General features: G+C 45.4%; 1 protein-coding gene and 1 pseudogene across 1 annotated transcript; one reads left to right on the top strand and one right to left on the bottom strand.

The window, feature by feature from the left end:
• The first annotated feature begins 537 nt into the window (after positions 1–537).
• Positions 538–11085, top strand: LOC139546461 (uncharacterized). Its single transcript, XM_071354862.1, has 7 exons — positions 538–2203; positions 2856–2929; positions 3814–4048; positions 4477–6578; positions 7387–7602; positions 7947–8067; positions 8350–11085. Exons 1-6 carry the CDS (start codon positions 1867–1869, stop codon positions 8046–8048), a joined length of 3066 nt encoding a protein of 1021 aa, XP_071210963.1. The 5' UTR covers positions 538–1866; the 3' UTR covers positions 8049–8067; positions 8350–11085.
• A 9459-nt stretch (positions 11086–20544) lies between these two features.
• LOC139547209 (NAD(P)H dehydrogenase [quinone] 1-like) lies at positions 20545–22471 on the bottom strand (annotated as a pseudogene).
• Between the last annotated feature and the right edge of the window lie 249 nt (positions 22472–22720).

Here is a 22720-nt window from a genome sequence, read left to right as displayed (position 1 = left end):
ACTCATTTGATTGTAAAGCCCATCATCCTTATAAGAAAGGGACTGCTCTACATTCAATAATATAAAATGAAATCAATTATTGCCACTCCTGCCATTCCAGTTTGGGGGCACATATCTAGCCTACAACACGTTATGCATTCACATTAATAAACTTAGATGACAACATTGTGGGTGCATTTCTAAACATGTTTATAGTTATAGCATGTAGCAGAATAATGCCTGGACGTTTTGTTCTCTGATCGCATTTCTCGGTCTGAATGCAAAAGAAGATTAATCTAAGAATATGCCTATATGAATTCCCTAGAGAGGCATTTGTTGATATAAGAGAAGTAGCGGAATTGATTATTGTATCAATTCTATTTCTCAGTAATCAATTTGACGGTGGGGACTAAGTGAGGCAATACTGACGTCAACAACCTATCTTGATGCATGAAAAACACCCCCTGACTGGCAGTTCTAATGGCCAATCGCATTGTCTATGGTCGGGGCTCTTTAAAGTGTCTACTAATAGGCATTGAATGAAGGAGGGGGAAGATCCTGTGAGTGTTAGAAGGAAGTTAGGTTGTCATGTGGTAACCAACAGAAGGTTATGAGTAAAAAAAAAAAAGATTATTTGATCATCTGACTTGTTTTGCGTAAAGGGAAGAGATATGAAATGAGTCGGGTAGCACATACGGGGAGTCTTGTGTTGATTTTAGAGACATTATTTTGACATTTTTAATATTTGTGGTGATCGGCGAAACACCTCGATTCACGAATAGGTCGTTCAACTCGCGATGCTGGACAGATCGCTGCATCATCATGTTGCTTCCGAGTTAGCGAAACAAATCACAAGTTACACCAGGGGAATAGTGAGTCGTCGTCATTTAGCTACCCGACAATTGCAATTGTGAACAGAAAAGGATGGATACATCTGTTGATTTGGCTTGTTGGCACTTCGATGATACATTGTCGCGCCCAGTGATGTGAAATAAGAAGATAAATAGCTGGTTACATTGTATCACTTGTTTATGCCTGGGGTTGATGCGATATTTCTCATTTGTTATTGGGTGGGCGCGATTGTAATTAGCCAACATCTTCATTATGGGCATTTGGGACAATGAAGAATCAAAATGCATTTTCTTTCAAACAAACTTTGCCACTGAAATATAGTCTATCCAGACCTACATTATAAACATCTGGAATACAGTATTAACTTTTTTATTGGCTCCATCATCATCAAATACTCTATTGGATTTGTCAAGGAAGTGCACGTTTAGTCTCTGTTGGATAACCCCGGTTTGTGTAGGATATCCACTTTGACTCTGGATGAGACTGCTCTGTTCGGGTTATGATCATGACCCAGGAATGTATGGATGATCGCCAAAGAGATGCTGACTTCATGGAAATATGCTGGTGACATTTCTCCTATTCAAACAAATCAGCTACATAGTTCTTGTGCTGCAGACTGTTATTGGATACTTTTTGATTATAGTGGCTAAGCGTGCCACATTGTCTCAGTGAATGGTTTTAACCACGATGGAATGCAACATAAATAGCTTCTCCAAATAGGTTGCCAATATGTTAATTTGAAAGTTTCATAGGTCTATTTCATCCTATGTTTTCCTGGCCCGTCTTTAATCTTTTGTCACTGTCCACTACTGTCACCGCATCCACGTGGAGATGACAACACCTGACACTTGACAACTTTTGGGTCGAGGAAACTTGCAACCGTAACGCACTGACGGCTCCCTCTGCTGTAATCCCCAGAACGGTACAAGGGGACATAGCTTTTGTTTTTGCTTTCGGACGGCGGAGAGGAAGAGGGATAGACTCAATAAGGAAAAAGTAGCTTACAGCAGATACAAAAAAAGAAGTCCGGCTAAAATGGCCGGCGACTGCAACTATAAAACACAATACTCGAATGATGACACATTTTCTCCATCCAAATTACCCGACCGAGTGCGGATCATCGCGGGGGAGCCCGACGCCGCCAGTGTTCATACGGGGCGTAAATCATTGGGTTGCTCGCCAAACTTCGAATTGATTGACGGACTGCTGTACCGTAAGAAGTTGGAGAGAGGCTTCATCCATTACCGGGAGGTGCTTGACGAGGACCGACGGTTCGGGGCGATCGCCACTTTCCACCGGCGACGGACAGGCACGCGCCACCACTCCCTGGAGGACACGTACAGATCAGTGGCCGAGAACTACTGGTGGGAGGGTGAGTGTGGACTCGTGGGATGGTTCGTTATTATCGATCTTCCGTGGCATTGTTACACAGGACAATGATAAAAACCACTTGAGATTTCCCCCAAACTGGCCTATAGACCAAAATATGTCAGTATAATGTTATTGTGAGGCTTGGTATAGGCTGTAATTTAAACACATCTAACGCTCTCTATTGTGACTGACTTCCCCTATGTTGCTTCTCTATAATTTAGTGTAAACAATGCATTTCTCTATTCTCATCACAAGTGCATGCTTTAGACAGAGGTGTTATTATAATGTGCCATTTGTCATTTACATTTTGAGTCATTTAGCAGATGCTCTTATCCAGGGCGATTTGCAGGTGCAATTGGGAGTAAGTGCCTTGCTCAAGGCCATGTCAACAGATTTTTCCCCAACTATTCTGCCTGGAGATTTGAATCAGTGACCTTTTGGTTACTGGCCCAACACTCTTAACCCCAAGGCTACTTTTAGTCAAAAAGATAATGTTGAACTACATTGAAGAATGACTGGTTTTGTTTTGCTGTTCAGAAACATTAGCACCCTTTTGGTGGTCAAACACTGCTTGTGTAATATGGTTTGTTTTGTGAATAAAATATTGGATAAGATGATCATTGAAATAACATACATTATTGATTCATCCTCAGGGATGTACTTTCAGATCCGAGACTTTGTCCTGGGATGTCCAGAGTGCCTTGAGCAGAGGAACAAGAGACCCGAGGTAAGAGATGGAACAGTAGAACATCAGGTGATCATCACCAGAGTATGTGAGCGGAGCTGGAGCGGAGCCTGCTCAATTTGACTGGAGTGTGGAGAGAGATTCCCAAAGGCTGGAGCGTCACCGTTACAATTTCGCTCCAGTATCGCTCACTTCATGAGCTCAGGGCATACCTGGCCCAGCATGCATTTGTATTCTACTTGTGTGTTGCTTTAGCTACTGTCATGGAGTTGGCTAAATATTTTCATAAAGAAACTGATAAATCGCACAGGTGCCAAATCAAGGTAACAAAGATGAGAACCAAAGATGAAAACAATATTTAATTCTAAGTAAGTCACAGCCTATATGAGCAATTTACAGACTATAATGATTTAATACACCAAAACGTTGTTTAAATGCTGAGCGCTTTATGTAGCTACCAGCCTAGTGTCTCACTCATCAATGCTTCACAAGGTATTTTCATTGTAGGCTATAGCATTGAAATAATATAGCCTAAATAATTATTTTATGTTCCTTCTTAGGCTCCCTGTCTGGATCCTGACCTATTTAGAGTGTTTATATGCTGTTTAATATGACATGTAGCCAATTTGAAATTATGAGCGCTTCTTACATTCACCTTTTCATGTTTATTAAAATAATTTTAATTGAAATCATATGGTTTGGTTTCAATACCAAATGGGAGGTCCAGTTAGTCACAAAAATAGATGGGTGTTGGTTAAATTGTGATTTTAATGAATGGAGCGAATTCGGAGAGGCTGTTCTTTTTCCTGTGAGCGAGGAGCGGTTGGAAAGGATGTGGAGTGCTGGAGCTTTCTCTTTTATTCAATCGTGTTCTCACAATTATTGGTGTCTCTTTTCCTCCTCATCATGCTAACTCTCTCCAACAGAAGCGTGTGGGCGAGAGCTGTCTCTCTCAGACAATGATGTCACACAGCGATGAAGTGCTGAATAAGCTGAGGAGCCAGAGGGAGGCTGGACTGTTCTGTGACATCACTCTGAGGACAGACGGACGCTCTTACTCCGCCCACAAGGCAGTGCTGGTGGCAGTGAGTGAGTACTTCCAGGAAGTATTCACTGAGATGGACTCCGCCCCTAGCGCCAGGTCTGACATCGACCTCACAGGTATGAAACGGTCACACACACACGCCTTTCTGAATGGGGTTGTTTCTTTATCCATCTGTTTCTTTTTCTTCCATCTACTCTGCTCTCTCATTTTGAGAATGCCCATGTTGTTTTGGCATGGACATGACAACTACTCCTCTGAAATGAACTCAACACCACTTTCTACCTCACTTTCTTTTCCACTCCATCATGTTGGGTCTCTCCTTCCACTGTTTACCTTTCTCTCTGATCTTCTCAGCATCTGTTTTTGGGTCTAGGGCTGATGTTTGTGCCTATATTTATTCTCTCTTAATTAAATCTATCTTTCTCTCTCTCTCTCTCTTTCTCTCTTTCTTTCCCACTCTCTCACTCTCTCAGATAAAAATTCAATCTCTCAACTTTTTAGCTTTCACTTCCTGTCTAATCACCTCCCTCTCCCTGCCCTGTAGGTTTCAGTGAGTCTAGCCTGGTGTCTCTGCTGGACTTCTCCTACTCCTCTACTCTGTGTGTGTCTGAGGAGGACCTGTCAGAGGTCAGCACTATGGCCCGTCATCTGGGCATGTGGCCTGCCGTGGAGGCCTGCACGGCCCTCCAGAGGGAGCAGGCGGACCACACCTCCCGCTACCCCAACACGGAGCACCCTGCCCTGGGCTTCCCATCGCAGTGCCCTGGGTCTCCCCTGGAGCTCCGCCACCACCAGAAGGACAGGAAGAAGGGATTGGCTGGAGAGGGCCGGGAGAGGGTGGCTGGGGGAAGAGTGGTGAGGGGTTTGGGTGATGGCTTCAGACTGATTCTGGATCAGTCTGATGAGTCGGGGGAGGAGAGCCCCACCAGATGGTCGCCCCGTCGCCCCCTCAGACCCAGCGCCCACCCTCCAGGGAAAAACGGCCTCCCCCTCAGCCCCATGCACAGGATGAAGCTCATGGACTTCAAATCCCCCTCCTGTAAAATAACCTCTTCCCCCCGAAAAAATGTCCCCTCCAACCCCCGCACCCGAAACGTCCCCTCTTCCTCCTTGCCCCACACATGTACCCGTCTCCTCCGCTCCACTCCCGGGGCTGCCAAGGAGGTCCAGAGTATGCTGCCCAGGACAGAGAGCCCTCCTCAGGGCCGAAAGCCACCCCCAGTCCCCTGTCCTGCCTCCACCTCCTCCAGACAGAGGGCTTGCTCTGAGGCCAACATAGTGAGGGTGGAGGAGGAGGAAGATGAGAAGGATAATTTCAGAGCGCTGGAGAAGTACCGGCTGATGAGCGTGCTTGGGTTACAGAGGACGTCCCTCCTCCCCAGACCGGAGGATCTGATTGGCTGGAGGCAGAAGAAACGGCTCCGGAAGCTGAAAGTCAATAACTATTCGCTGACTAAGCGGAGGAAACCCCGTCCCCAGGGGTTGGTGGGGCTGGTGTTCGGGGGGCTGCCCCTGTCCCTCCCTCTCTGCACCCCTGCCAATGCCCACTTCTTGAACAGGATCATAAAGAAGGCGCCTGTGTATCCAATCAGCATGGAGGACAGGAGACTGAAGAGATCCAGACAGCCCCGTCGTTTTCCGCCCAGCGACAGGAGCATGCGCAGTAAAGTGGCATTACCGGACCTGCTGCAGCCCGTGTCCAGGCCGGCCTATAGCGACAGGGATCTCAGGCGTTCTGTCAGGGGTGAAGAGGTCAGCCATCCCCCTCCGCACCTCCCGCCCTGCTCTGGGAACGCCAGAGTTCCAAATCCCAAGAAGAACATCTCTGCTCTCAGGATCAAACCGGAACATGCCGACTACGCCATCTCAGCCCCGCCCCTCCCCTCACTTGGCCAACGCCCAAACACACACATCCCCCCTCCCAGGGCTCACCCCAGGAATAAGGTTACCATGGAGACTGCCAGGGTGCTCCGCTACAACAGCGGGTGTCTGTTGGCCAAAGCCAAGCCGGAGCGGAGTGGCATGAAAGAGGCTGGGAGAGCCCAGCATAAGTCCAGAGAGAAGAGCAGGAGGACAGGGTGCAACCAGGGAGCAAGGGGGGTCACGGAGAGAGGGCCTGGAGCTCTGAGCAGAAGGAAGAACAGCAGCATCCTCAGCCCTGACCCAGTCCCTCCTCCCCTCCATAGCCATCCTCTGTACAGGGTCATCAAGGAGGAACCAGCAGACCCTCTACCCGTGGTGGGGCCTTTCCCCGAGCCACCCTCCCCAGAGCTGGGCAAGAGGCAGATCAAGCCCCCTGTCAAGCTTCTAGATCCAGGCTTCCTCTTCAGCTTCTGTAGGCCGTCCGTAGGGCCCATGGTGGGGGTGAAGAGGGAGGAGGAGAGTGTGGATATCTGCCTAACACGATCTGTCTCGAGGGGGGAGAGGTTAGGTCCCGCGGGGGGCCCGGACAGGGTCCTGAGGGCCAGAGGAGGTCCCCCCACTTTGCCCATGGTGAAGAAGGAGCGGGAGGAGAAGAGTGTGAACCAAAGTCAAACCAAGAGGCAGGGGCCACCAAGGGCTGTCAACATTCACCAACACAAGGCCCCCCACCTGGTTAGAGCCACAGAGTCAAAGGGTGCACGCACGGCACGGGACATACCAAAGGTACACACCAGGGATGCATAGTATAGCTGTTCTTGCACATTCTCTCCTATTATTTGGGACGAGTTTCAAGTGGGCTGCTGCTGTTCTCAGTCCTCATCTTATTTTTGTCAACTTCACTAACAAGAAAACACAAGGTACTGTAGATGAAAGAAATATCATAGGTCTACTGAAGGACTTTTACCTGGCCAATTCTCTGAAATCAGTTCAGATCAAGGGAAGGAGGCAAGGAAAGGAAGCCAGTTTGAAACTATTGATATGCAGCCATGCTTTCCTCCACAGTTCTCCTGGGAATTTTAGGAGAGGAGTGGTAGAGGGGAGGTCAGGGGTGGGTGGAGTTAACTGTTATCTTTCCATAACACCATTTATCAGACTGAGGATTCAGTCAGGGGTTAAATGGCTGAACCAATCCTGGTCTGAGGGGAAAGGGGGTCTAATCATCAGTCACACTGTTGGTTTTCTTTGGTAACTAACGGGAGCATTGCTTTCACACTGTTAAAAATGTTGACACTACTTTAATGCTCTCTTAGATTACGTTGGGAAATGTCGGATCTGGGCTAAGGATACATGCTTCTTACTTTTGGAGAGTAAATTGAGTTGGATAACATTCCATATTGATTGCTCTGTCGACGCATACATATCATCAAGCTACAATATGTAATGACCATGTAACTGGGTGCTTGTACAGCAAAAAAGAGCACAAAGGCATCTAAAGAAATCCATGTGTGTTCTGTTGTAAAATGTATTTTAATGTTCATTTTTTAAATGATGTTATCTAACAGAATGGACTCTTCTCCCTCTCTCTCCACAGAAGCAAGCTAAGCCCCTCCACCTGCCTAGCCGAGGCCCCGCCCTGTTGGACTCGATCTGCCGGGCACGGCTCAAGCAACTGCGGAGTCCTCGCAGTCAGGCCCCCAAGGCCAAGTCATCCCACGTCTGCCTGCAGTGCCGGGCCTCCTACAAGGACTGTAACGGCCTCCTCATGCACCGCATCAGGCACATCGAGGGCAAGCACTGGCCCTGCCCTGTATGTACTGCAACTGGAAACCAAACTACTACTGTCTTTCTCCTACCCCCCGTTTCCTACCCCCCACCCATGCTTCTACACCCACCCCTTCCCTAAACTCCTGCCCCTAGCCCCCTCATTCCTCACCTCTTTCCTATCCGCTGGTATTGAACACCCCCCCCCCCTCTGCCTGGCCTGTAACTATGAACTGATATGGTATTGAACACCCCCCCCCCCCCCCCCCTCCTCTGCCTGGCCTGTAACTATGAACTGATATGGTATTGAACACCCCCCCCCCCCCCTCTGCCTGGCCTGTAACTATGAACTGATATGGTATTGAACACCCCCTTCTCTGTGTGTTGTAGCTGTGCAGTAAGACGTTCTTCAGGATGAGGAATGTGAAGAACCACATCCGGACCCATGACCAAAGGCTGTATAAGTGTCGCAGCTGTCTGGCTGCATCCTGAGAGCTGACTGGGGAGGGAGGTGAGTGTCCCTCTTAAGGGCAAGACAAACCATAACCAACGTCGGCCGTGCTCAGTAGATCACCTGTTGGTGTCGACGAGCAGTGGCGACTCAACATGTAGAATAGTCGGGAAATGAACACAGAATGGCAGCTGATGTTCTGAAGTCGGAGGTGACATGACGGCCACCCGCTGCTTTTAACTGTCCTATCAGTGAAGTTTGCCTTTTATGATTGAATTCCTGTCCGTTGGGCGTTGTCGGACTAACTCTCCAGTTCCCTAACTGTCCTGTTTGTGTTTTTAGGGTTGAAGCTGTCTACATTGACTGACGTGATGAAGAGAGTAGAGCACATTGTTGAACTGCAAGCTTGTACATGCAATGCGTCCATCACATCCAAGCACAAGGCTCCCAGGAAAGATGTAATTACTATGACGTTGATTATTGTTATTTAAATAACCAAACTTTAAATTCTTGTTTGCATTTTCAGTAGCTACAGGGGTTTCAACTTGAACTTTACACTCAGGGGGTGGGGCAACTGTGACGTCACTGTATTTAAATGGTTGACGACGTCACAGTTTATGTAAATGAGAAATGTGTAGAATGGAAATGACAAATGTATTATGACAATGATAATTATTACCACTATTGTTATTTCTATCATTATTTTTCTATGTATAGACTGAATCTTTGAGTGCACTTATACACGATATCACCAAAAGTATGTGGACACCCCTTCAAATTAGTGGATTCGGCTATTTCAGCCACACCTGTTGCTGACAGGTGTATAAAATCGAGCACACAGCCATGCAATCTCCATAGACAAATATTGGCAGTAGAATGGCCTTACTGAAGAGCTCAGTGACTTTCAAATCAAATTTTATTGGTCACATACACATGGTTAGCAGATGTTATTGCAGGTGCAGCGAAATGCTTGTGCTTCTAGATCCGACAATGCAGCAATATCAACAAGTAATCTAAAAATAAAAAAAATAAATACTGCATAGTTTCCTAAGGACTAGAAACGAGGTGACACCCTCTGTCGGCGCCATTTTGCTAAACGTTGCACCGTCGTAGGATGCCATCTTTCCAACAAGTCAGTTTCTGCCCTGCTAGAGCTGCCCCAGTCAACTGTAAGTGCAGTTATTGTGAAGTGGAAACATCTAGGAGCAACAACGGCTCAGCCGTGAAGTAGTAGGCCACACAAGCTCACAGAATATGACCGCTGAAGCACGTAAAAATTGTCTGTCCTCGGTTGCAACACTCAGTACCAAGTTCCAAACAACGTCAACACAAGAAATGTTCGTCGGGAGCTTCAACAAATGGGTCTCCATGGCCGAGCAGCCGCACGCACAAAAGCCTAAGATCACCATGTGCAATGTCAAGTGTCGTCTGGAGTGGTGTAAAGTTTGCCGACATTGGACTCTGGAGCAGTGGAAACACGTTCACTACAGTTTTTATTTAACTAGGCAAGTCAGTTAAGAACATATTCTTATTTACAATGACGGCCTAGGAACAGTGAGTTAACTGCCTTGTTCAGGGGCAGAACGACAGATCTTTACTTTGTCAGCTCGGGGATTCGATCTAGCAACCTTTAGTTTACTGGCCCAACGCTCTAACCACTATGCTACCTGCTGCCCCGGATGGTGAATCACGCTTCACCATCTGGCAGTCCGGCGGAGCAATCTGGGTTTGGGGGATGCCAGGAGAACGCTTCCTGCCCGAATGCATAGTGCAAACTGTAAAGTTTGGTGGTGGAGGAATAATGGTCTGGGACTGTTTTTCACGGTTCGGGCTAGGCCCCTTAGTTCCAGTGAAGGGAAATGTTAACGCTACAGCATACAATGACATTCTAGACGATTCTGTGCTTCCAACTTTGTGGCAACAGTTTGGGGAAGGCCCTTTCCTGTTTCAGCATGCCAATGCCCCCATGCACAAAGCGAGGTCCATACAGAAATGGCTTGTTGAGATGGGTGTGTAAAAACTGGCCTGCACAGAGACCTGACCTCTGATCTTTGGGATGAATTAGAACACTGACTGCGAGCCAGGCCTAATCGCCCAACATCAGTGCCCGATCTCACTAATGCACTTGTGGCTGAATGGAAGCAAGTCCCTGCAGCAATGTTCCAACATCTAGTGGAAAGCCTTCCCAGAAGAGTGAAGGCTGTTATAGCAGCGAAGGGGGGACCATCAACTCCATATTAATGCCCACGATTTTGGAATGAGATGTTCGACGAGCAGGTGTCCACATACTTTTGGTCATGTAGTGTACCATAGCTTTGTTGTAAACCTAAGATTCAGTACATTGATGTAACGGAGGGGTAGCCGGAGAGTAGACGAGGCCCAGGTTTGAATACTTGAATGTTCACAGGGGTGGAGATGGAGTGTCTGTTAAAGACGAGGAGGTATATTGGGTTTCTTCTACTGTCTTTGGTGTTTAGAGATGAGTTGACTAGTGTTTGTCTATGTATCGGTTCTCTAGTCTCACCTTCAGTTTGGGAAAGGGGGTTGGGAGGGCCCAATCACTAAAGGACCCCTACACCCTATGCACTTGTTGTGATTGGAGAGGATTTGATTGATATAAGCAATATGGAGAAACTTCCCTGTAGCAGATAAAAGGACACGGTAGATGTATTACCATATTGCTTATACCTGTCAAATCCACTCAGTTCTCCACAAGTGCAAAGGGTCTGGGGATCTATTTGGGATTGGGCCCATGAGTTGGCTAGTTGGGGGTAAGGGTCTGTTTCCTCCCGTTGTCTTTTCGAATGCTGCCTATGAAAGGGAAAACTGTCAGATCTAAATGTGAATCTCTAAAATGTATAATCAACATTACTGTCTCAATACTGATTTAAAAAAAAAAAATGGCTGTTTGGCCTTTTTTATATATAAGAACCTCCTTCATACTCAATGCAATGCGTGCACATACTATGGAGACATTGAATATGTTCCGAATTTCATTTTAAAAGTCAGATAATTCAGACGCTCTCCCTTTGGTTATCTATAAAAAGAATAATATGAAATAAATTGTTGCCTTTAAAATGTTTGTCTTTTTTGTTTGAAATTCTAATAGTTTTTCACATATTTGATTCTCTCTTTGTATTATCTTGGAACTTTACAGTCTCATTCTTGAGCAATGCATGTTTGATAAATGCATCAGCTTGGACATATACACTGCTCAAAAAAATAAAGGGAACACTAAAATAACACATCCTAGATCTGAATGAATGAAATATTCTTATTAAATACTTTTTTCTTTACATAGTTGAATGTGCTGACAACAAAATCACACAAATTATCAATGAAAATCAAATTTATCAACCCATGGAGGTCTGGATTTGGAGTCACACTCAAAATTAAAGTGGAAAACCACACTACAGGCTGATCCAACTTTGATGTAATGTCCTTAAAACAAGTCAAAATGAGGCTCAGTAGTGTGTGTGGCCTCCACGTGCCTGTATGACCTCCCTACAATGCCTGGGCATGCTCCTGATGAGGTGGCGGATGGTCTCCTGAGGGATCTCCTCCCAGACCTGGACTAAAGCATCCGCCAACTCCTGGACAGTCTGTGGTGCAATGTGGCGTTGGTGGATGGAGCGAGACATGATGTCCCAGATGTGCTCAATTGGATTCAGGTCTGGGGAACGGGCGGGCCAGTCCATAGCATCAATGCCTTCCTCTTGCAGGAACTGCTGACACACTCCAGCCACATGAGGTCTAGCATTGTCTTGAATTAGGAGGAACCCAGGGCCAACCGCACCAGCATATGGTCTCACAAGGGGTCTGAGGATCTCATCTCGGTACCTAATGGCAGTCAGGCTACCTCTGGCGAGCACATGGAGGGCTGTGCGGCCCCCCAAAGAAATGCCACCCCACACCATGACTGACCCACCGCCAAACCGGTCATGCTGGAGGATGTTGCAGGCAGCAGAAAGTTCTCCACGGCGTCTCCAGACTCTGTCACGTCTGTCACATGTGCTCAGTGTGAACCTGCTTTCATCTGTGAAGAGCACAGGGCGCCAGTGGCGAATTTGGCAATCTTGGTGTTCTCTGGCAAATGCCAAACGTCCTGCACGGTGTTGGGCTGTAAGCACAACCCCCACCTGTGGACGTCGGGCCCTCATACTACCCTCATGGAGTCTGTTTCTGACCGTTTGAGCAGACACATGCACATTTGTGGCCTGCTGGAGGTTATTTTGCAGGGCTCTGGCAGTGCTCCTCCTGCTCCTCCTTGCACAAAGGCGGAGGTAGCGGTCCTGCTGCTGGGTTGTTGCCCTCCTACGGCCTCCTCCATGTCTCCTGATGTACTGGCCTGTCTCCTGGTAGCGCCTCCATGCTCTGGACACTACGCTGACAGACACAGCAAACCTTCTTGCCACAGCTCGCATTGATGTGCCATCCTGGATGAGCTGCACTACCTGAACCACTTGTGTGGGTTGTAGACTCCGTCTCATGCTACCACTAGAGTGAAAGCACCGCCAGCATTCAAAAGTGACCAAAACATCAGCCAGGAAGCATAGGAACTGAGAAGTGGTCTGTGGTCACCACCTGCAGAACCACTCCTTTATTGGGGGTGTCTTGCTAATTGCCCAGAATTTCCACCTGTTGTCTATTCCATTTGCACAACAGCATGTGACATTTATTGTCAATCAGTGTTGCTTCCTAAGTGGACAGTTTGATTTCGCAGAAGTGTGATTGACTTGGAGTTACATTGTGTTGTTTAAGTGTTCCCTTTATTTTTTTGAGCAGTGTATATTCAAAACCTTAGGCATTCACTACGATAAACATAGTATTATGAGTGTTCTACTTATTTTAGGCACATCATCATGGTCTTACTAACCATACACTATTTCCTCTGCTAATCCCAAGAGTTAGGAGGAGCGAAGAATGGCTGGAATCCACCAGTGACAGTCGCTAATCCATTTACAGTGCCCACACAGCATATAGACAGCATCCGCTTCTCATTAAAACATAATGTCACAGACGTATTCAGATAGATACTGTATGTAACCATGACTCATGTACACCAAGGACATTAGCAAACAGTACTTAATATACCACAAGATGGCAGCCAATACTAGGTAGTGAGAATTGGCCGGTGGTGATGTGGGTACCTCTGCAAAATGACTACGGGCTCAATTCAGTCTATCGTTGAAGCATTACAGGTTGCTCAATAGAAATGTAAAGGTAATTTCTGATTGAGCTGACATGTGCCGCGTTTACCGTGAACGCAGTCTTTGCTAACCCGCGTTAGCGGAGTCTGCATTCACGGTAAACGCTCGCTAACCCATGTTAGAGGAGACTGCATTCACGGTAAATGCTCGCTAACCCATGTTAGAGGAGACTGCATTTACGGTAAATGCTCGATAACCCGCGCTAGGGGAGACTGCATTCATAGTAAACTCTGCATATGTTGGCCCAATCGGGGATTGTCTTTAAATTTCAATCACGCTGTAATGCTGAACTTCCACAATACGGATTGCATAGAGCCGTAAATCAGTGGTAACTTTTTCAGCTGGGACCCCATTTTTCCCCCCGAGAATTTCTCCCGACCCTACCCCACCACACCCCAAATCTAATGTCACAACCTTAAAATCAGTAAATGTATATTTCTACATCAACAAATAACCTTCAATTCATTGCATTTCACCTCTTATCAAAATTAAAAGAAACCAATAAATAAAGTTTCTCAATAAATTTCATTTTTCCAAATGATCTCTCTCAAAAACTTTCCGCGACCCCACTGCAGTTCACCCGACCCCGACTGCATCTTCTACAATCTTCTAAATGGCCCCTGTAGGTCTGAATGGTTTGGATAGGTGTATGTGTCAGTTATATGGTCGTAGCTAATAGACAACATACATACACCAACCCAGTTCTTCAAAGGGCCATGGAGAAGTGTCTACAGCTGAGGGGGTACTTCAGACTGGGTATCAGACAGTATCAGTAACATAGTCAGCCATCACCAATTGGATATGAGTGAGTAGTTTATGTGTGTTATGTAAACAGCATTGCATGTTTATGAACATATTCACCACCATTATCATGTTGCAACCATACCAGGGAAGGGACAGCATAGCGTGCAAAATTGTTTATAAAATTGTTAGTTAATTTCCTCTTGATAACAGCCCATCACACTTTACTATTGTCTATTTACTATTGTCTATTTACTATTGTCTATGGCACTATGGGCCCTTGTCTAAAGTAGTGCACTATACTCTTAAGTATACAAAATATGCTCTTTCCATGACATAGACTGACCAGGTGAATCCAGGTGAAAGCTATGATCCCTTATTGATGTCACCTGATTTTTAAGCCTTGATACAATTGAGACATTGTGTATGTGTGCCATTCAGAGGGTGAATGGGCAAGACAAAATACTTAAGTGCCTTTGAACGAGGTATGTTAGGTGACAGGCACACTGGTTTGTGTCAAGAACTGCAACGCTGCTGGGTTTTTCATGCTCAACAGTTTCCCGTGTGTATCAAGAATTGTCTACCACCCAAAGGACATCCAGCCAACTTGACAAAACTGTGGAAAGCATTTGTATTTGCATTTATTATGGAACCCCTTTAGCCCCATTAGCTCTTCCTGGGTCCAACAAAAATGAAGGCAGTAACATACATTATAATAATAAAAATGAACATTAAAATACATTTTACAACAGATTTCACAATACATTGTGTGTTTCCTCCATCCACTACTCTACTAATACACACTATCCAGGTGTACGTGTGTGTTTAGTGTGTGTGTTTGTACCTGTGTGTGTGACTCTTCACAGTCCTCGCTGTTCCATAATATGTATTTTTATCTGTTTTTTAAAATCTGTTTTTACTGCTTGTATGACTTACTTGATGTGGAATGAAGTTCCATGTAGCCATGGCTCCAGTTGTGTGAAGTACTTAAGTAAAAGTACTTGAAAGTACAACTTAAGTAGTTTTTTAGGGTATCTGTACTTTACTATTTAAATATTTGTTTTACTTCAATATATTCCTAAAAAAAATCATGTACTTTTTACTTCATACATTTTCCCTGACACCTAAAAGTAATTGTTACATTTTGAATGCTTAGCAGGACAGGAAAATTGTCAAATTCACACACTTATCAAGAGAACATCTCTGGTCATCCCTACTACCTCTGATCTGGCGGACTCACTAAACACATGCTTCGTTTGTAAATTATGTCTGAGTGTTGGAGTGTGCCCCTGGCTATCCGTAAATAAAATCAAAATGATGCCGTCTGGTTTTCTTAATATAAGGAATTTGAAATTATTCATACTTTACTTTTGATACTTAAGTGTATTTAAAACCAAATACTTTTAGACTTTTACTCAAGTAGGATTTTACTGGGTGACTTTTACTTGAGTCATTTTTTATTAAGGTATCTTTCCTTTTACTCAAGTAGTACATTTGGGTACTTTTTACACCACTGCATGACTCTATGATGTACTGTGCACCTCCCATAGTCTGTTCTGAACTTGGGAACTGTGAATAGACCTCTGGTGGCATGTCTTGTGGGATATGCATGGGTGTCTGAGCTGTGTGCCAGTACTTTAAACAGACAGTTCAGTGCATTCAACATGTCAATACTTCTTACAAAAACAAGTAGTGATGAAGTCAATCTCTCCTTTACTTTGAGCCATGAGAGATTGACATTTATATTATTAATGTTCGCTCTATGTGTACATTTAAGGGCCAGCCATGCTTCCTTATTCTGGGCCAGTTGTAATACACGACTGGGCAGCTCTTTGTTAAGTGTAGCAGTGATTTCACTCGCTGTAGTAGCTGACGTGTATAGTGTGGAGTCATCCGCATACATAGACACATGGACACATTGGAGTCAACATGGGCCAGCATTCTTGTGGAACACCTTAATTGGGGTGAATGGACTCGTTCTTATGACTGGAGCTGAATCAGTGGAATGGTAACAAATACATCAAACACATGGTTTCCAGGTGTTTGATGCTATTCCATTTGCGCCGTTCCAGCCATTATTATGAGCTGCCCTCCCCTCAGCAGCCTCCTGTGCTGTGGAACGCTTTCGACACCTTATAGAGTCAATGCCCTGACGAACTGAGACTGTTCTGAGGACAAAAGGGGAGTGAAACTAAACATTAGGAAGGTGTTCCTAATGTTTGATATATTCAGTGTATAGGGAATAGGGTACCATTTGGAACAAAGTCATATGTGTTCCATCTCCTTAGAACTAGCGATCACCGATTTCACCAGTTTCACCAGAAATTCAAGTCACTCAATAGCCATGCCCCTGGGTTAAAATAAGCAGTGACTTGTGTTAAAAGTAGTATAAAACTTTGGGAAGACGAACCAGCTGAAACTGTGGGAAGACAAACCAGCTGAAACTGTGGGAAGACAAACCAGCTGATACTGTGGGAAGACGAACCAGCTGAAACTGTGGGAAGACAAACCAGCTGATACTGTGGGAAGACAAACCAGCTGATACTGTGGGAAGACGAACCAGCTGAAACTGTGGGAAGACAAACCAGCTGATACTGTGGGAAGACAAACCAGCTGATACTGTGGGAAGACGGTGAGGATGACGGTGGTCTCGAACAAACGGGCTCCCAGAGGTGAAGGAGATCGTTTAGATCTCGGGGGACCAGAGTGTGAGAAGATCAACAACGGGAACGGGGGAAGGAAAGGCGTATGTTGAGACGACAGCCCCATTCCCCAAGGTGGAGTCTGGCCTTGACGACAACACCATTGCATGGTATATTTAACAGATTGAAAGATCATTATATTTTTAGCTTCTCTGGTAACTTTCCACAACTGTGATGACTCTATGGCAGTACTGTACCGTGTAAAGCTCCTATTATATGTTGCTGATTGTGTCATAACAAATGGCTACCGGTACATAACATCTTGTATTATTGTGTTAACAGAGATCCATATGAATATGCATATTGTGATGAAATGGGAGGGAATGTTTGTGTTAGGACATAGACAAACACATTAGCATGATACACTTCCACACTCCATCCCCAGGTGGTGCGGGAGGATTTTCCAGTCATCTGGTGATTCTCAGTAACTATACTGTTCTCTTTTAAGTAGAAAGAATAATCAATATAAGTTTAAACATTAGACATGTGTAAACAGAATGAAGGCTGAGCCCATGTGAGTGTACAAAGCTGGATCAACATCAAATTGACCATTGGACATGTAAAAAACAGAATGTAAGCAGAATCTGTGTGGATTAGGCAAGGCAAACCAACAAAACGTGTCTGGTCTGGGCCATGTCTGATCTTGTGAAAGCTACTGGACACGCACATGGGTTAATCATACATAGACATCATCGGTCTGAACTTGTGAAGACCTTTGGACAGGAACATTAGCTAATCAGTGATAGGCACAAGTAGGAGTATGCATGTCACGCCACCAATAGAATCTATGCCCCAATGTCTGAGCCAATAAGAGAATTAAAACTAAGTAAGACAATATTCGTAAAGCGGAGTGATGTTATGTAAGTGTAAGACTGTATAAAAACCAAGCACTAAGAATGAAGATTCAGTTCTTCCATGGAATTGCTCGGCTTTGTTACTCTCTGTAATAAAGTCTATTTGAATTCACAAGCTCCGGTATCTGAGAAGTATTTGAGTCAATATTTTCCACAACAGTGGCAGCACCAACCAGGTCAAGAGCGATGCTCAGGGAAATCGATCCCAATCAAAGGTGTTATTACGTGCTCCACTAAGGCAGTTATTTATCTTATAACTTGTCCTTGTGGTAAAAATTATGTGGGTAAAACAAAGTGCGAATTAAAAGTACGTATCTCAGAGCATCGTAGCACCATTAGGTGTAAAAACTCGACTTACCCAGTTGTGGACCACTTTTTGGAAGCAAACCACACGATTTTGTCTCTGCATTATATTGGCATCGAACATGTCACCCTCCCTGGGAGAGGGGGTGACCTTGAAAATGTATTGTTAAAACGAGAGGCTGCCTGGATCTTTAATTTAAAGATCCTTGCTCCCTTCGGTCTCAACGTAGACTTAGATCTGAAGCCATTCTTGTGACTTTTGCTATTGTAATTGTTTGTAAGCTTGAGTAGTCTAAAAGGAATCTATGAAAATATGCTATCCATTTGTTTTTTGTATGCTGTTCTTTGTATGCCATTTTAATATTTCAGAATTAACCAGTGATATTAGGCCTCACTTGGCCATGATTACAGACACCTGTGTGTCTTTTGACACTATATAAACGAGTCACCCTGCAGTGTTTGTGATTATACCCTGGTAAAGACAGCTTGCCTGTAGAAACATTTGATATTACATTTTTGCATCTGAGCTCCTAGAGTGTGCGGATCTCCTTTATTTTCAAGTTTTCTACTCCGCTAGCCAGCACCTCGCCTAAATAGGTGTGCGTTTCTTTTTCTTCAAGAGCGATGCTCTGCCAGGAAGCCTTGATAAGCAAATCAGGTGCAGCCAACTAGGTTGATCGTCAGTCTGGCTCCCCGCTGGCAGAGCCGCGAGGCTGCTACTGTAGTTTGTGTGAGGGCCATTAGGCCTTTCGTTTGGTTTTGAGTCTTTAGTTTGGGCATGCCTCTTTGTAGTTTTCTTTTTGGTATATATTTATTTTGGGTCACCATTTTGAATGAATACTAATCTGCTTGGACAACCATGGGATTCATGACTGTGCTGGGTCTATGTTAAGGTGGCTGTCTCCTGAGTTCATGTACTTGACATACATGGTCTTCACATGCTGATTTCTCAGATACTTGCACATGTTAAATCAGCTTGCAGACCAGTTAACTAGGCCTAAGACCCCTAGGCATAAGGAGCGCAAAACAATCAGTAGGCTAGTGATTGGTTTCGTAACAATGCGGGATTGAAATGTAACCTTGAATATAATCATAACTCTTTTCTTATTGGTCTGTAGCCATGAAGGTTAGGCACATTTCATTAGACCCCTTACAATGTCCGTTAAGTTTGCATTCTTACTTTTTCCCCTTCAGCAACTTTGAAAGTATTGCATTCTATTGGATATTTTTAACCAGTGCCTTTAAAAACTGTTGGTTTGTGTGATTAACACCTGTTTAGGCTTCAAACGCTGTGCCAAAAAGGATTTTCGGAACGGATGTGCAGGTTTTAGCTCCATGAGATCCAGATCTATTCTTCCGGACAGCCGAGCCTGGCCAGAGAGTACCCATTTCCTCATTGACTGTGTGATGAACAGCCTTCCTACCAGTCCGTGGGAGAACAGCCTTCCTACCAGTCCGTGGGAGAACAGCCTTCCTACCAGTCCGTGGGAGAACAGCCTTCCTACCAGTCCGTGGGAGAACAGCCTTCCTACCAGTCCGTGGGAGAACAGCCTTCCTACCAGTCCGTGGGAGAACAGCCTTCCTACCAGTCCGTGGGAGAACAGCCTTCCTACCAGTCCGTGGGAGAACAGCCTTCCTACCAGTCCGTGGGAGAACAGCCTTCCTACCAGTCCGTGGGAGAACAGCCTTCCTACCAGTCCGTGGGAGAACAGCCTTCCTACCAGTCCGTGGGAGAACAGCCTTCCTACCAGTCCGTGGGAGAACAGCCTTCCTACCAGTCTGTGGGAGAACAGCCTTCCTACCAGTCTGTGGGAGAACAGCCTTCCTACCAGTCTGTGGGAGAACAGCCTTCCTACCAGTCTGTGGGAGAACAGCCTTCCTACCAGTCTGTGGGAGAACAGCCTTCCTACCAGTCTGTGGGAGAACAGCCTTCCTACCAGTCTGTGGGAGAACAGAAACATGGAGAACAATAGCAGCGCAGGATGGGTACAGGACCCAAACCCTTCAACTATTTCTGAGAAGCACAGCTACTTCAGAGCGTATACATGCTCAAATATACCTACCCTTGGCAGATGTTAAATCAAACACTTGAACACTGCAAAAAGCGTAAGCTCTCCCTTAGCTGTGCTCTGGATCTGCCATCCCAGATGAACCCCGAGCGTTCTGACCATGTCCCTAGTGTGCCTCTGCCGTGGAATTAAGTGCTTTCCGCCAAAAATGAGGGTGCTCCCAACGCCAACCACCACATGGGAATTAGAACCGCTGCTTCTTACCAAGCAGCCACAGGTCACATTTTGATATCACTGAACAGTTGCAAAACTCCTAAACTGGAATAATTTAGTGCTGTGCGACCTTGCCTATGGTAAGTCTTCTCCTACACAGGTCCATTTCCTCCCGCTGTTTGGAGGCAGAGGGCTTTGAGTGGCAGGGTACGGGCCCCTCCGGTTGACCCAAACCGAAGCCGCCTCTGGGAGAGGGGTCCAAGGCTTCTCAAGCCACCCCATACCCTTCAGTGAGATTGCATACAGGTCACAGCACATCTGCGTGGGGAGAGTATAGAACTGAATAATGAGCCTCAACCCAGTAGTTACCATACAAGACTAGGGAACTAAACCAAATACCTGAATTTGTCAGAAACTGAAAGACTGCAGATGAGTTTGAATTTAGTTGACCAATTAAGCAACCTAGGTTACAGCATTTAATACCACATTTGTTATTCAAGTGACCACCAATCTTTTTTTGATTTTGCGCATAAGCAGCATGTGTAGAGGAGACAGTCTTCCAGTATCCTTCACCCTCAGCTTTGATCTGGCTGTTGGGTGGGAGGGGCTTGCCCATGTGGATTCCGACACAGGCCAAACTCATTGGCTGCGTGCTTATCCTGGACATCCTCTTTGAGCTGGAAGCCCCACCCACCATCAAAGCTGTCTGAGGGGGTGAAGGTAAGCAGCATTTCTCCCCAGAAGCCCTTGCAGCTGTGTGCGCCATGCCTCCAGCATACTTTCGACCCTCAGAGGGGATGTGGGGTGGAGCCCAGAAGATCTGAGGAGCCAGAACCTGGAAGCCACAGTGGTGCAGGATGCCGTTCTACAGGGAGAGAAGCTAGTTTCATAAACATGCTCAAGTAGCTATCAAAACATGAAATGTTGTCCAAATTACACAATCCTCCAGTCACAAATGATCACTTGCCAACCTGGAAGTCAAATGATTATAATTATGGCCTATTTATTGCCTACCTCATGCCTTTTGCACACAATGTATATAGACTCATTTGTTTTTCCTACTGTGTTATTGACTTGTTTATTGTTTACTCCATGTGTAACTGTGTTGTTGTCTGTTCACACTGCTATGCTTTATCTTGGCCAGGTCGTAGTTGTAAATGAGAACTTGTTCTCAACTAGCCTACCTGGTTAAATAAAGGTGAAATAAAAAAATAAATAAAATAAAAAGCAGTCATCCAGTTGTGATAACAGATGAAAGCAGAAGCTCTTTGCAGTACAGCAGGCCACATGCTGGTAGTGTCAGCCAAGCCTAACATACCTGCAGTGGCCACAGGGTGACATTCATGTCTCCATTGATACCATTGGCACTGAACATAGACTCATGGGATCCAGTGGTGAAGGACAACATGGCTCTCTTGTCCTGTAGGGAAACAAGGGGAGCCATTGATATGGATGGACCACTAGTGAGTTAATTGTTACTGCATTGGGCTTTTTAACAGTGATTATGGGATTGCATCCCTTACCTTGAAGATGCCCTGGCTGTACCTCTTTTCTGAGGTGTAGGCAAATCCCAGTGTGAGCACCCAGTCCATCCAGCCCTTCATGACGGCAGGACAGTGAACCAGCACATGGGGAACTGAGATATGGGAGACACTAGTCAACCAGTACCATGAATGGGTGCATTGAAGGGTCTACACTTAAAATAAGTTCTAGGCTCAAGCTGATGAAGTCAATTTTCCTAAGTCACTAGACAATACTACAGCAGATCACCTGGAATATAACAACCTCCGCTTCAGAGAGTTTGGTGTTCCTCAGTGATATCAGCAGAGAGTCGGCCCTCCTTCCATGCCAGCATTCCTCTCCATACCAGCATGGTCTCCTCTCCATACTGGAAGTGCTCAGCATCCTTCACCTCCCCTGGTAAAGAATACCAGAAGTGAGAATAAAAAGCACTTGCCCACAGAAAAGAGTTATGACCTTATTAAGCATTTAACAGGCACTCAAGTTTACAGATTATTCACTACTGCAATTAAGCAACACATTGTTCAGTCTGTTACCAGTGATGTCTTCAGCAGTAGCAGAGGCTTTAAACTTCATGGCATAGAGGTCAGACACCTCCACCTTACAGCCCTGAGTAGTCAGAACTGTCTCAGCCGTGTCTTTGGCTGCAGCGTTAAATGACCCAGTACTCTGGTGGGCGTACACGATCAGAACCTTCTTGGCTGCAACACGAGATAACAGATAAGCCACATCAAAGTAGTGAAGGTAATGTGTTTCTTAATTAAATAGAGTTTCTTCTAGCATAAAGACAAAGTGAAAATGACATCTAGTCTGGAACACGCAAGAGCGTTTAGGACTGTTACAAATCACTCACCCATTTTGTGTGGCATGGTCTGCTGATTGTGATGAGCTAAGGTCAAGGTGGCTTGGAGGGAAACTAGCCGAGACTGACAGGGCTGAGACTGCTGCTTTTGTCATTCTCTTTGGACCAATCACACCCTCTCACACAGCTGCCTGTCAATCAATCAATCAATCAATCAATCAATCAGTCTGTCATTTCTCCCTCTCCCCGGATTGGTTTTGCTCAACTCCTCGTGGAATCGCAAACTATATGTGTAAAGTATTACAAATAAATTGAGCTGATTGTCCCATACATTTTATAGATGAAAGATAAGGAGCAT

This window comes from Salvelinus alpinus, chromosome 20 (genome assembly GCF_045679555.1).
Source record: "Salvelinus alpinus chromosome 20, SLU_Salpinus.1, whole genome shotgun sequence".
NCBI classification, from domain to species: Eukaryota; Metazoa; Chordata; class Actinopteri; order Salmoniformes; family Salmonidae; genus Salvelinus; species Salvelinus alpinus.
This window is presented reverse-complemented; position numbering and strand designations above follow the sequence as displayed.